The following is a 13919-nucleotide window of genomic DNA, read 5'->3' on the forward strand; positions in this document are numbered from 1 at the left end:
GGCACGATCGCTGCTGCGCTCTTGGAGTCCAGTCCTGCCACTGCTCTGCACCTGCTGCTCTACGAATCGGCGCGGCGTCCTCCGTGGCGGTCTTTGGAACTGGTTCAACCCCACCCGGCACGATCGCTGCTGCGCTCTTGGAGTCCAGTTCCTGCCACTGCTCTGCATGCTGCTCTACAATCGGCGCGGCGTCCTCCGTGGCGGTCTTTGGAACTGGTTCAACCCCACCCGGCACGATCGCTGCTGCGCTCTTGGGGCCCAGTTCCTGCCACTGCTCTGCATGCTGCTCTACAATCGGCGCGGCGTCCTCCGTGACAGGTAGTGCATTTGTGAGCGTGGTGACGTGGTTAGATCCACTTGTGTCTTCATAGTGTTCTTCACATGTTTTATGCTGATGAATCTCTAGTAGGGTTTCAGGCATAGGTTTTAGTTGTATGTTTGTTTGTCGTGTCCTGGTCTCTTTATTATCAGTTGTGTCTGCTAGCTGGGTTGCGAAGCTCGCCGAAATGCTTTCTGTTAAGGTGTTGGTGTACGGTTTCTGGAGGTGGCATTGTGCTCTGCGTTCTGTGACGTCGATCATGTGGTTTTGGAAGTCCATCTCAATTAGCGTACGCCGCTGAAACTCTGCCTTCACCAGCATGCGAAGAAGAAAAAAGATGCGCTCATTCCACAGTGCATGCCGGAGAGTTTTTTCATCTGTTGATAGCTGCACCTGTTCCACCCCGGCAAAGAAGTAGGACCGCTGCATCTTGACCCTCTCGGAGGTCTCTTTTTTGGCCACGGCGTTCTCAAAAAAGCTGTGCCTCATCCTCCATAGCAGCAGCATGCGGTTCCGCCATTCGTCCTCATAGATGCCCACTTCCAGGGCGATGTCAAAGCACAATCGGGCCAAAAAGAAGGGAACATCGTTTAATAGGTAACCCCGCAGCAGCGCACACCCCTCCATTGGCTTCAGCAAATCACACACCCGCCCATCCATCTCGAGCACCTCCAGCTGTGCGCGATCCCGTGCCTCGTCCCGTTGCAGCTGCTCCATGCACGCTATCGTAAAAAGCTTACGCTGCTTACACACCCAATAGCGTCGCCAGAAGCGTTGTATCTTGCAAGCGTTGATATCAAAGAAAAAGTTGGATTTTTGGGGTTCTAAGACTCTCTGAAAGCCCATCTGCCATTCGCGCGTGATAGAAAGACGCCCGTACAACTCTAACTGCCAGAGTACCGCCACGGGATCCGCCTTCGCAGCGAAGTTGCCCATGTGGTGGTTACGCAAAATCATGTTAAACACCATTTGTTCCATATTCTCCACATTGGCGCGTTCCCGCCGCTCAGTTTTGTTCTCCAATATGTGTATTTTGAGTTCAATAGTTTTTTGCTTCTCTAGACGGGCTATTTGTACCTCTTTTTCAAGTTCATCTCTGCAACGCTGAATATCCTCTCGCTGCGATTGATATGCCTGCTTCAGTTGCAGCTTCTCACGTTTCTCAGCAAAAGCATCGCGCAGAAAGCTTCGCATGCCTGTTCGTCCGACCTCACCATTCCTATAACGGCGAAAAAAGTGTTTAATCACGTTGGCAGATTTCGTTTCCGTCTGAAGCTGTCGCAGTTTCGCATCTGTTTTGTCGTGCATGTCATTGACAATCTCTGCCACTGCGTCCTGCTGTGTCTGCACAAGCCGACAACGAGCCACCACCTCACTCCCGACAAGAAGACTCACGTGAATGGTATGGATCAAGTTGTTGTGCTCACGCTGCAGGGTGGCGGTGCACGCTTCGTGCAACTGCAGTGCTGCCTCCTCTAGTAGATGAAGTCGACCCGCAAGAAATTTTTTCAAAAGTTCGTTCCGCGGCGATGGATCTACAGCCCCAAGTTCAAGAGCCCCTGCCTTACATCGAATCCAGAGCTGAGCAATCTTCTCCACGTGGGCTTGCTGGTGTTGCCGCCTTATTTCAAGGAGAGAGGCTCCCAGTGCACGGAGTTCCTCCTCCTGCTGCCTCTCCCGCTCCATGGTGGCGATGCGCAGGTCTTCACGATTATCAAGCTCCTCGTCGAGTATCCGGCAAAATGCGGCCGCCTCCTCGATGGTGGTGAGCACCCGCTCCGACTCTTCGTGCTCCCTCAACAGCCGCTTTTGCTTCATGATGTTCAAAACCCTGTAAAAAATGCAGCAGAAACGGCTTCGTTCAAAGTCCTCCCTGACGTCTACCTCACGGCGGTGGTCCATCTCCTCCTTGATGTATTGGGCCTGCTTTGGCAGAAGAATATCCTCAAGAAACCGATGCCTACGCTCGTGGAACAGCGCAGTCACCTCCCACTCCTCCTGGGAGTTGATCACGGCGCGGTGCATAACCTCCTTCTCACAGGCAGCGACCCGCTCCGCCTCGTGTAAGAGGCGTAGTTCCTCCTCCACGGCCCTGCAATCCGCCAGCAGAGACAACTTGAATGAACGCATCGACTCTACGCCCCGTTGAATCTTCCTTGCATCACGAGTTGCCTGGATGCTTCGTCCAACCTCGCGGTGAGTGTAGCGCCAGCCCAACCGCCCCTCCTTCCAGCGTTGGAGGGCGTGTTGAATTGTGACAATTTGTTCCGCGTGTTCAGTCTGCTGCTTCTGCAGGAACTGCAGCACGGCAATCTGCGAGGGCATAACCGTGCTCATCACCGTCTCGTACTCCAGCGTCAATGACACACGGAGTGCCAGCTCCAGTTGCTGCATCCACAATTGACGGGCAATGATTTCATCCTCCTCAAGAGAGGCGCGACTTCTCTCTTGTTCGTTAAGGATGGCGCCAAGTTTTGCCTCAATGGAGGCCTTATCGTACAACTTCCGCCACATATCGCGGCAGGTGGATTCCTCGAGGCAGATGCGCTCATATCCCTCCTCCTCCTGTACCACCAACTCGGCACACTCAGAGGCGATTCGTGGCTTGGCAGTCATGGCAAGCTGTTCTAACGCCAACTGCACCTGCTGGCGCCGCTCCTCGCGTTGGCCCTGCCAATAGAGCAGACGCTTAAGGTGCATGTGCTTGTTCCGCCACATTTGAATGAGGAACCTATGCTCCTCAAACAGGGACAGGATGCTCTGAAACTCCTTTTGTTCGCAATCTTCAATTATACCGCGGGCCTGCAAATCCTTCTCCAGGAGTGCAACGTAGGCAGCAATGCCAAGGGTATTCCGCACGGTGTTGCGCAGCATAGAACGAGTCGCTTGGAAAGGCTGCAACAGCAGAGGGGACAGCTCCCTCTGTCGTTCTTCCTCCTCGGACCGTGGAGGGTTTTGCCGGTCCGAGGAGTGAGCGGCAGCCGAGGTGGTGCTGGTCGCGCCATGCTTCAGTCTGACATACCGCTGGAGAATATTGCGTGCGTCCGGCTCCTGCGGTGGGCGACAAACGTAACGGGGGAGCGCGGACGAATTCATAGGGTACAACACATCCGCCTCTTCCAGCCGCCGCTTCTTTTCTTCCTTTGCACGCAGGGCAGACTTAAAACGCACGAGTTCTTTGCTTGCACCCGACTCATTCTGCAGCCAGTAACGTTTCTTCTCCTCGTCGTAGAGGATGTTGGCTCGCTTCTCACATTCGCAAAAGTGCAACTCATCCAACTCCTCTCGCAAGACAAACGTGACGTAGCTCACAACCATCATCTGGTTTAGCACCTGCCGCTCCCACAGCTCCGTGTCCATCAAGTGACGTCGCTCCTCCTCCTCCAGTACGCATAACGGCTGTTGAGGTTCCACCAGAGAAGTGGCGCGAGTTTTGATGTGACTACCTTCCGTTTTGAAGCGAAGCCCCTGCGAAAAGCGCGAAGCGCCAGCGTCATCGACCACACTTCCCTCCGATAGCTGCTTCGGGTGCATAATGAGTGGAAGTTGCTCCTTCGGGTTATACTTCGCACGCTGTAAAAAATTTTGTCGCACCCCCTGCAGCATCCTGAGATACCCGTCGTGGCTAACGGCGCTGCCGCAGACGCGGTGCACCGTACGCCACTGATCCCGCTGGCGGCGCTCGTCCTCAGCGGGGGCGGGCTGCGTGTGGCTCTTGCCGTTAATGTCCGGGAGAGACACCACCATAGTGATTCTGAGACTAAACAAAAGCCGGTAGTAGTAACACTGTAATAAAAAAAAAAAAAACGCACCCTCACGCACACGCTAAAGTGGAATGGTTATTCCGTCTACTTCTGAAGGGGTGCGGGCAGTCGCGTTTTTTACTTCACTATTTGCTCTACTGAAGCAGCCACAAAAACAAAAACAAGAAAAAAAGAAAAAAAGCAAAACTGCACGCGTAGCAAGCAGGCAAAAAGGAAATGACGTGGGTGTTTTCCATGCGTGTGAGTCACGCCCTTGGCATATGTGTGAGCGTACGCACAATTGATGGTAAACACCAGAGACGACACGTAACAAAAGAACACAGAGGGTATTGAATGCAGGCACATATGCATCTATGCTCCTACCATTTTGGGGATGCCGGCCAGCGCTGGTCCCGGGGTTCTTTGATCTCTGAACGCACGTTGGGCGGCTGCAACCGACCGTGCCACTTCGGTGTCTCCAGCATCGTCGCACGGCGAAAGTGCCGCGCCGCCTCCTCAAGAGGAACCCCCATAGTAGCTGCCTTCTTCGGAAGCACGTGCTGCTCAAACCACTCCCATTCCGCCGCGTTGTGTTGCAGGTGCTGCGGCTCGCCGATCTCCTTCCACCACCTCATTGTTTCCACCCATCTCAAACGGTTTTGATGCAGCTCGCTCTCCTTGTGTGCCTCGTAGTCCTGTTTGAAGCGGAATCGCACGTGGCAGAGCGCACAGCTTGGCTGCTCGCCGAAGAGCCACACATCCTTCCCATTGTGCGGAATGCGTTTGCTGCGCCGGTCAATCCATTTGGATTTCTTGCGGATGCGAATGAGACGCCCACTGGCCGAGGCGGTGCTACTATTAATGGTCGTCACCTCCGCTAGCAGGCGGCGGGTAAAGAAGAGCATGGTGAACCCCCCGCCTCCGAAGCACTCGCCCCTCCCTCCCTTGCAACTTACCTTCCTGCGCCTTTTTCCCAACAATACCCCCACCCACCCCCCGGAGCCGCGGAAAAACAATGCACAAGCAAAAAGGAAAAAAAAAAGGAAAAACACGCTGCACGCTTGTGAGAAGAGAAAGCCGGCAAATATATAAAGGCACATCGCTTGTGTGCAACATCATCCGTCTTTTTCTTTTTCTTTTTTCTCTTTTTTGTTGTTGTCGTTGTTGAAGTTAATGTATCACAGTTCTGGCAAATGGAGAAGTAATGCGATGCAGGTCTGTATATATACGCAGAGGCCCAATATATATATATATATATATCTGCGTCAGCAGACAACTCCAGCCCCACTCTATGTCTACGTCCTACAGACCCAGGAGAGACCAACGCTAAGTGTGCCCTGTGGGTGTAAAACCTCCGTCGTGCGCACCACCGTCTGCGGGGACTCCAGCAGTGACCGCAGCGGCACCTCCACCACCCCGAGGTTTGCCTGCACATCCTTCGCCTGCTCGTCAAAGACAATAAAGACAACGGCGCCTACCACCATAAACTCCACCAGCTCCCGGTCCATCACTAACCGGTGGTCAACGGGGTCGGCGTCAAACACCGGGTCGGTTGTGAAGGACTTTGAGGAGGGGCGCACCACCGTGTCTCGCACGCAGCTCAGCCCAGCTGGCGCAGATGTGGTGTAAAATACGTATGGTTGAGGTACAGGCGTGCCCAGTAGACCATCTGCACGGAACACCTGCACCCTCAGGGCCACCACACCTCGCAGTCTCACCAGTGTCGCCCGCAACGCCTCTGCCGTAAAGAGGGTGCTGCTGAGCTGCCGGTCAAGCAGAACAGGCAGCATCAGGTTGGACGCACACATCTCAACTGTGACGGCGCCTGCCGGCTCCCCATTGCCGTTCACCATCGGAACTCTCTCGGAGACGGTCAGCTCGCGACACGACAACAACGCCACTCCGGGAATTTCCCCCATGGCGACAATCACGTTCGTTGCCCCTTTCACCTGGTGAAGCTGGAAAAGAAATGTTGTGTTGCGAATATCGGCAATCGTCACCTCGTCTCTATCGAGGTGATCGTAGCGGAACCAAATATCAAGCAGCTCGTCCAAGGCGTAAAAGGTTGGTGACAGCATCGTATCGTAGGACTGCAGTCCATCCATGGTAAAAAAAAGAGTTACAGCGGCTCCAGCAGCCTTGCCAATGCCGAGAGAACGCAGGAGGCCCGCATCACACTCCACGCCTTGTATGTGGAACGAAATGAGGCCAGTTCGTGCATCCATGGAATCCGCCCCGCGTTCCTTTGCAGCGCGATACACCTCAAGCTGCTGCTTCGCAAAGACGGTCTGAACATGCGAGAGCCGACGGCGCATTTCTATGTTCTCCTCCAGAAGCACATCCCGCTCCTGTGAAAGCTGCTGCAGAAGCGAGCGACTCTGCTCCACTTGCGTACTCATCTGAGAGCAGCGTGTGTTCGCAAGTTCCATGTCAAGAGCCGCACTCGCCAACGCCTCGCGCAGCTGATCGGCCTCCCAGTCGTCATCCCACTTTAACGCATCCCACATGTCGAGTGCCTCTTCCGCCTCGCCGACGGCACCGGAACGCCTCGAGGACGTCTTGCGTATCGCCGCCACTGTGAGGGCGCGTTGTACGTGTTCATCGCCCAACTCCTCTGTCGCGTGACCCATCAGCGTGGCCCGCGCTGTCAACTCGGAGATCTCCATCTCTGCCTTCTTCAGCTGCTCGCGATACATGGCGGCGTCCCCGTGGACCACCTCCAACTGTCGTTTCATCTCGGCAAGCTGATGCTGCGCGTCGAGCAGCTGCGACTCCTTCTCACGCCGCCTCAATTCGGCACTGTCCCGCATCTCTTGCAGGTCCGCTATACGAGAGGATAGTTCCCGCCGCACCGCCTCCTCCGTCTCTCGGTTACACGTCTGCAGTGTTCCTGCCGTCCGAAGCAGCTCTTGCTCCACGTGAATCAGCTCCTCGCTCTTGCGCTGCACCGTCGCCTCCAGCTCCTCCATCCGTGTGCAGCGGACTTGTAGTAGACTTTTCTCATGTTCAGCCTCAAACAACTGTCGTTTTGTATCCGCATGCATGGCATGAATACGCTTCAGCTCCTCTACAAGGCGGGAACACTCCCCTTTGAGTGTCTCAGCCTGTTGCTGGGCCCGTTGTATCCGACTCGTCAGCACCGGAATCTGCTTCGACTTGTCGTGTACCTCGTTCTGCAACTGAATAAGAACTGTGGGGTCCACTGCGGCAAGCTCCTTCGAGCGCTCCGCGTTCTCTTGCTGTGCAAGACGCAGCTTCAGTGCCAATGAATCCTTTTCGCGCGTGAGCGCATCAATAAGTTTTTGATACTCCGAGTCCAACTGCTGTCGCGCTCCTTCAGCTGTCTCAGCCCTCTCGTTGAGAACGTCGAAGGAGTGCCTCTCAAAGGAGCGGTGTTGCTGCTGCAAAAAGTGCGCAGTTTCAAACTCCGCGCGAGTGCGGGACAACTGCTCGCGAAGGCCGTCACACTCTGCACTCATCTGGTCTCGCTCAGCCACGGCCCGCGCGAGGTCCTGCTGCAGCTGCTCCAAGACAAGACTGACTGCCGGCGATGGCGAGAAGGACAGAGCTGTGGCGGCAGCTGCTCCCTCCGTGGTTTGTGGCGCACCCGCACGCAGCGACGCAATTTCGAGCCGCGCCTGCTGCAGCGCTTCGCGGCAGCGCTGAAGCTCCTTCGACTCCGCCTCAGCACTCGTGTGTTCGGTGCTCGGGCCCTCCACACGCGGCAGTGACGTTGGAGGTCCCCGCCTCGTGGAGCTTGTGGCCCCCAGCAGGCAATGAGAGTTCGGATGGATGTCGCCAAAAGAAGTGGGGCGAACTTTTGGCAGCGTGGTGTCGTCCAGCGGCTGCAGCATCTCCGGCGGCACACGCTTCAAATCGCGCGTCAATCTGTAAAATTTCACCTGGACAATCTTAAGCTTCTCCCGCAAATCCTGCACCTCGTGCTTCAACTGACGGTTCTCCTGCAGTGCCCGCTGCAGCCGATCCTCCCTGGAAGCCGCCACCTGCACATCTGCCGTACGACGCATTACTGCGACGCGTATGCGTGGCCGCCTCCTCCGGTCCTCTATCCTACGCCCCTCCTTGCCTTGTCTCGCCGACTGTCGCCTCCTCCTTCCGCAGTCAATTACACACAGCAGCAGCAACAGCGGCGGCCGCTAGAAAAGCGCGTGGGGATGGGGACAAAAAGAAAGAAAAAAAAACAAAACAAAATGCGGCACACGCAGACACATATGACAACAACCGTCGTCATCGCAACCGTCACAAACTTCTCCTCCCAAACGACCTTTATAAACCACGCAGAGAAAGCGAGTGAGGGGGTGTGAAAAATAAAGAGCGGCACACGCCTCACGGCCGTTGTCCCCGGAAAAACGGATCAATGCCGGACGCCCATGAAACGTTCTCGCGACGCCGTTGTGCCTTTTCCCGCTCGTGTTCTGCCTGTTCCTTTGCAATGCGCTCAGCGTGCTTGCGTGCCTCTTCGAGGAAGAGTTTGGCGTTCTCACGCTCTTCGGGTGTGCCGTGCTGCCGTCCACTGCCGTCCTCCATCATCGCGTAAGCAACAGAGATGGGTCGGTCCCTATAGACCTTCTGGTCCATCTCGTCAATGACCTTATCGCTAGCGGCGAAGTCCTCGTAGGAGAGGATGACAACGCCGCGGAAGTTGCCCTCCACGTCCCGCACCTTGCGCGGCGGCACGGCAAACTTCCCAAACTGCCCAAAGAACGAGGTGAGGTCAAAATCCGTGACGTTGAGGTCCACGCCACGCACCACAACTTTCGCCCCAATCTCGTGCAGCTCGTGCACGGCGTGTCGGTGGTGCACCTGACTGCCGCTTTCCTTTAACGGCATCTCCGTGCTGGCGTGAGACACGCGCAGCTCTTTTCCGAACATCTTGACGCGGCTGCGGTACAGCGCCTCGTAGCAGTACTTCGCGTCCTCCGCGTTACGGAAGTCCACGAAGCAGAACGTCTTGTGTTGCGCCCCACCGGTGAGGTTGCCGATCGTGGGCCAAGTGATGTTTGCAACGGGACCGAACTGCGTGCAGAGCTCATAGATGAGATCCTCGTCACACTGCTCCGACAAGTCGCTAAAAAAGACACGACGGAGGTCCTCCCGCTTGAACGTCGTCATCCCCGATAGCCCACTGCAGCAATAGCACACTCTAGCCCTACCCCCGACAAACTGCAAATAAATGGAAGAGAAGAGGGGGCGCGCAATGGGGCGGCCACACAAACAAACATGCATCCTCTCAGGCACACAAGGAGAGCAAAAGCAAAAATAAAAGTTACAAGAAGAAAAAGTAAAGGAAGAGAAATTTTTTATACGTGGTGCTCGCCCCTCGCCGCCTCAAAGAGACACCAGCGTGTTCAGCGCGAGGTTCAGGTCGCTGGGCTCGTAGCGAGCGAGCGAGGGCACAAGCACCAGCGCCTCCTCCACAGTCTTTGGGCAGAGCGTCCCCAACGCAACCACCTCAAAGGGCCTCATGCGTGCAGTCTTTAGTGCGCTATGGTCATCCCCGTCCTCCGCCGGGTCCCGCATTCCCGTCACATTTCCCTCACTGTCAAGGATGAAATTCGCCAAATGTGAATTCGCAAAGCCTGTCTCGCTTTCGTCATGTAGACGCAATTTCATCTTCATGACGTGTTGCACACTATTCTCGTCTGCGCAGGTCTCCTGCATCAGCTCAGCCTGCTCACGTGTCCGCTCAATGAGGGCCATGGCGGGAGATTCCAAACCGGCATCGTCGCCGGTGTCGCGACGCCCGCGCAGCAGCTGTACAACCACCGGCAAGGTAAGCGGTTCCGCCTGGTTGAAGACAGGGCCGAGGTCCCCTTCCACGTAGTTCTCGGCGCTCATAACCCCGTCCCTACTATCGAAAAATGAGTCTCTTGGGAATCTGCAGGGGGAAGCAAAGGAAGAGGAGGAAAAACAAGTAGGTCTAGAAATACAGCAAGGCGAGAAAAGGAAGGTTGCACTACAACAACAATATCAACAGTAATAATGTAGAAGAGAACGAGGAATAGGAAGAAAAATAAATAAAATACAGCTGCTTTCTTTACGTACGTTCCTGTTTGGACATATTTTGCTGTTTATATTTCTTCACATTTATAAAAATGGAAGAGTCATCACAGAAACGATGATGAGCATAAAATAAATACACATATGTATGTATGTGTGTCATACGTATTAGGGGGGAAGATCCCATTGATACCGAAGTCTCCATAGATATCGCCTCACCTCAATTCCGCCCACGGGGCATCTCTTTATTGCGACGAAACTGCCGTACCAAAGCAGAGGCTGGGCGTCCTGGGATCATCAGCGATCGACCCTCAATATGCAACCCACTCGTCCCATCATCCTGCTGCAGTTTCTCCTGAGTCAGACGCCGAGTCTGGGGCCCGACAGGCTGACGTAGGTCACGCGCGTATCTCGTTTGATTCTTCCAACGATGAGCCGAGGTGATCCGCTGTTGTGCTAAGGCGCTAACGGAGCGTGAGGGTGGTTTGCTATTGCTCTTGCCGGGGCCGCCACCGTGTGCAACGGCCCCGTTGCAATCCAACAAAGAACTCCGGAGTTTTTTGCTCTCCACGCGACTTGCAGGTCTCTGCCCATTCAAAACGGCAGGTGTGGATATAAGGTTTGCAGTATCATAATAGCATCGCTCAAAGACAGGATTTTTCCGCGGCCCACGCATCATCGGGATGCGCGGCGGCAGATGATCATCGGCGGGTCCAACAACGACAGGGTCACGAAAATACAGTCGTTCCAAATAACGCCTAGCATACGACACTCTCGCACCAAGCTCTGCACTATTGAACAGTGACGTCAGCCTAGCAGGACGCGGTGGGACGTCAACGCCTTCCGGCTTCGCCGGTGCGGTATCATGTGGGCTCGGTTCAACTACCACAGGCGGCAACCTTGAAACGGGGGGGCATCCAAGTTCTACTGTTGAGCTCCGCCTGCTGCAAAGAGGCGAGGTGCTTTTCGACAAAAACGCGATAGTGTGCTCCAATGGAGAAGGATCCATGCCCTTCGTAAGCTTGTCTGCCATTACATCGCGAAACCGCGGCGGCGCGCTCGTCGGAGGGGGCACAAAATCAAAGTTGGCCTCAGTGCTGCCTTGTGGCTCGTATTTTCCTTTTGAGGATGGGGCGTTCAAGTGCGAATCCCCACCAACGGGGGCCATGGACACAGTAGTCGACGTGTCGGCCGCACCACGGTCCAAAGAGTTCCGGGGCTCGTGCTGCGAACTGCGGGGCGCCATGGAGGTCGTGTTTTCCGCCGCCGTCACCGGAGTGGAGCTCCCTCCCTCCTCCTCATGCAAGGCGGGCGCCGCCTCGTCGCCAAGCATGCGGGCAAGCAACTGCAGCGTGCGGAATTGGTCGTTGCCGCCGCCCACCTCGCTCCTGCCGCAAGCAACTAAAAGGCGCAGCATTTTTTCGGTTACCAAGGCGCTACGCACAACGGTGACTGGCGGTGGCGACCGTTGAAACAAAACAAAATAAAACAAAAGGCGTCGAACGCAGCAACCAGTGAAAGACCCATCAGCAGCGGCGGCGGCAAAAACGAACGCAGCACGCACGTGGCAGTCCAAACAAACAAACAAAAAAAAAAAAGAATAAACAAAAACAAAAACACTCAAACGCGTGGGTGTAGCGGGGGGCCGGGGGATGTCAACTACAAAAAAAATCAAATTTACCACACACACACACACACACACAGGGAGAGAGAGTGAAATGAGAAATGAGAAGGAAATCACGGGCAGGGCAGACATCCCTTGCATGGGTGTGCCCGCACCACATACGATGCCTTCCGCACTCCCACCCCACCCGCTCTTTTTCCCTCTATCGCTCAGCCCGCCAAGTCTGCACAGCAGCTTCACGAGCTCTTTTTCCTCGCTTTCTTTGCTTACCTTTTTTCCCCCCTTCTCTCGCCTCTACGCTCACAGGCCCTTTCCCCGTGGACCACGTCGCGGGTTACTTTTTTTTTTTTTCTATATATTGTTCTTGTTTATTTCCTTGTTTCTTGTCTCCCACCCCCAACAGTCTCAAAGCAACCACACACACACACACAAGCACGGCGGAGCACCACAAAAACAAAAAACACGCCACTGAAATTTATCTGCAAAAAGAGGTGCCTGCAGGAGGAGAAGCCAAAGTGGAGGCATCGCGACCAACAGCAAATCCTCCGCAGAAAAACAAAAACAAAAAACAAAACAAAAAAAAAGGAAGAAGAAAAAAAAAGGGGGGAAGAGGGAATCTCTGCGATGATAGGCGCCTTCTCCCCCGGCTCGAGGCGTCAATGCCAATCACTACGTCCAGTGGTATTACATGCATGCAAAATCCTCCTCAACATTGCCACCCTCACACGCCACATCCCCCCTGCGCCCTCTATTGGCCTTTGCGTGCGTCTCAGGCATGTGCCACACGAAGAGAACTGAAAATGTATAAGAAGATCAAGAGAAAAACAAGTGAAGCATAAAAACAACAACACTAAACAACAACAACAACAAAAAAAAAAACTAAAAACTAAAAACAAAACAAAACAAAACGGCAGCAATACGACGGACCGTATTCATTCATCCATTTCCCTTCGCTCTCATTTGTCAACACTTCCTCCACCCTACACACACACACACACACACATGACTTGATCGTGCACCGCTCAATGTTCACTAGCACACACACACACCCCGCCTCCTCATCATGTTTATTTTTATTTTTTTCTCTTCGTATGTCCTTCATAAACATACAAACGTACTGGTTGCCTCCACACACACACACACAGCCGCGTTTGTCCCCTCTCCTCTCGCCCTCCCCCACAAGACAACAGAAGAGATTGCTGGGTTCAAGTATGCAGCCTCCCCCTTTTCTTTTTATCGGTGTTTATTCCTTCCTTGTGCCAGACCTCACCCCCACTTTTTTTTTATTTGCGTGTGTGTGAATGTGCTACGTTTCCAGACACTCCGGCATACGCCTACACTCGTGCTTACGCACACACATCATTACACCGCTTTTGCCGACGCCATAATTCTCCTCCTGTTTTTTCGCTCTCTTACAAATACGTAATTCCTCCCTCATTCAAGGCGTATGTGCAGAGAAACAAACTGCGCTAGCTGTGCGCACACAGCTGCGTCCACATGAGTTTCTCTGCACGAGCACGTAAAAGTAGTACAAAAGCAAAATAAACTCGCTTTTCAAGCGTTTCTTCCCTCTTTCGTGTGTGTATATATATTATATATACATAGCCAAGTAATGCTGCAACACCACAGCCTGCCGCCATCTGCAACAGCACAACATTACACGTACAACAGAAACAAAAGGAGATAAAAGGCGCTGAAGCAAAAGGAATTATAGCACAACAGCAAGACCAAACAGGGTTTGTTGTTGTTGTTTTCTTTTTTTAGTCTTCTTCCTTTTCATTATTGCCGCTAGTATTTACGAGTGCCGGCCATGTGAGGTAGGAGAGAGGAGGGGAGACGGTAACAAGCATCACCCCCCACCCCACCCCCCGCAGCATCGTTCAAACTTTGTGAACGCAACGATCTCATAGAGTGAAAGTAACACACGCACAAAACAAAAACAAAAACAAAAACAAAAAAACAAAAAAAAAATTGGGAAGTGAGGAATAGTAGAAAACAGCTAACGTCCTCAAATAGCCAAACTCTGCATCATATCATTGCAAGCAGATACGTGTGTATAATTGTCTTGTACCATCATATTCTCTTTCTTTCATTCTCTCATTCTAATACTTTTATTTCGTGTTGCTTTTTTCTATATATATATATATATATATATATATTACTTCTATCTCTATTTATTAATCCTATCCTATTCTCTCTCTCTCTCTCTGTC

At 53.6% G+C, this 13919-nt stretch overlaps 6 protein-coding genes across 6 annotated transcripts, besides 13 other annotated features; all 6 read right to left on the minus strand.

Moving 5' to 3' along the window:
• TraAM80_02382 (uncharacterized protein) lies at nt 1-4066 on the minus strand (the record flags this gene model as incomplete). The annotated part of the gene is made up of 1 exon (XM_029379386.1): nt 1-4066. A coding segment is annotated over one exon (4066 nt), but the record flags the coding sequence as incomplete, so codon positions are not given.
• A 165-nt stretch (nt 4067-4231) lies between these two features.
• Nucleotides 4232-4269: a sequence feature (A-rich).
• Nucleotides 4270-4442: 173 nt separating this feature from the next.
• On the minus strand, nt 4443-4967 carry TraAM80_02383 (uncharacterized protein; the record flags this gene model as incomplete). The annotated part of the gene is made up of 1 exon (XM_029379387.1): nt 4443-4967. The coding sequence occupies one exon, from the start codon at nt 4965-4967 to the stop codon at nt 4443-4445; it is 525 nt and encodes a 174-aa protein (XP_029240776.1).
• Nucleotides 4968-5184: 217 nt separating this feature from the next.
• Nucleotides 5185-5219: a microsatellite.
• An 83-nt stretch (nt 5220-5302) lies between these two features.
• Nucleotides 5303-5322: a microsatellite.
• A 35-nt stretch (nt 5323-5357) lies between these two features.
• Nucleotides 5358-8090, minus strand: TraAM80_02384 (uncharacterized protein; the record flags this gene model as incomplete). The annotated part of the gene is made up of 1 exon (XM_029379388.1): nt 5358-8090. One exon carries the CDS (start codon nt 8088-8090, stop codon nt 5358-5360), a length of 2733 nt encoding a protein of 910 aa, XP_029240777.1.
• Nucleotides 8091-8243: 153 nt separating this feature from the next.
• Nucleotides 8244-8274: a sequence feature (A-rich).
• Nucleotides 8275-8409: 135 nt separating this feature from the next.
• TraAM80_02385 (RNA-binding protein) lies at nt 8410-9195 on the minus strand (the record flags this gene model as incomplete). Its single annotated transcript, XM_029379389.1, has 1 exon — nt 8410-9195. The coding sequence occupies one exon, from the start codon at nt 9193-9195 to the stop codon at nt 8410-8412; it is 786 nt and encodes a 261-aa protein (XP_029240778.1).
• Nucleotides 9196-9411: 216 nt separating this feature from the next.
• Nucleotides 9412-9921, minus strand: TraAM80_02386 (DNA-directed RNA polymerase; the record flags this gene model as incomplete). The annotated part of the gene is made up of 1 exon (XM_029379390.1): nt 9412-9921. One exon carries the CDS (start codon nt 9919-9921, stop codon nt 9412-9414), a length of 510 nt encoding a protein of 169 aa, XP_029240779.1.
• A 382-nt stretch (nt 9922-10303) lies between these two features.
• On the minus strand, nt 10304-11500 carry TraAM80_02387 (uncharacterized protein; the record flags this gene model as incomplete). The annotated part of the gene is made up of 1 exon (XM_029379391.1): nt 10304-11500. One exon carries the CDS (start codon nt 11498-11500, stop codon nt 10304-10306), a length of 1197 nt encoding a protein of 398 aa, XP_029240780.1.
• Nucleotides 11501-11656: 156 nt separating this feature from the next.
• Nucleotides 11657-11709: a sequence feature (A-rich).
• Nucleotides 11710-11764: 55 nt separating this feature from the next.
• Nucleotides 11765-11786: a microsatellite.
• A 259-nt stretch (nt 11787-12045) lies between these two features.
• Nucleotides 12046-12092: a microsatellite.
• A 166-nt stretch (nt 12093-12258) lies between these two features.
• Nucleotides 12259-12308: a sequence feature (A-rich).
• A 236-nt stretch (nt 12309-12544) lies between these two features.
• Nucleotides 12545-12624: a microsatellite.
• A 65-nt stretch (nt 12625-12689) lies between these two features.
• Nucleotides 12690-12710: a microsatellite.
• A 927-nt stretch (nt 12711-13637) lies between these two features.
• Nucleotides 13638-13678: a microsatellite.
• Nucleotides 13679-13839: 161 nt separating this feature from the next.
• Nucleotides 13840-13866: a microsatellite.
• A 33-nt stretch (nt 13867-13899) lies between these two features.
• Nucleotides 13900-13919: a microsatellite.

Source organism: Trypanosoma rangeli (assembly GCF_003719475.1).
Source record: "Trypanosoma rangeli strain AM80 chromosome Unknown Tra_15.4_contig_00054, whole genome shotgun sequence".
Taxonomy (NCBI): domain Eukaryota; phylum Euglenozoa; class Kinetoplastea; order Trypanosomatida; family Trypanosomatidae; genus Trypanosoma; species Trypanosoma rangeli.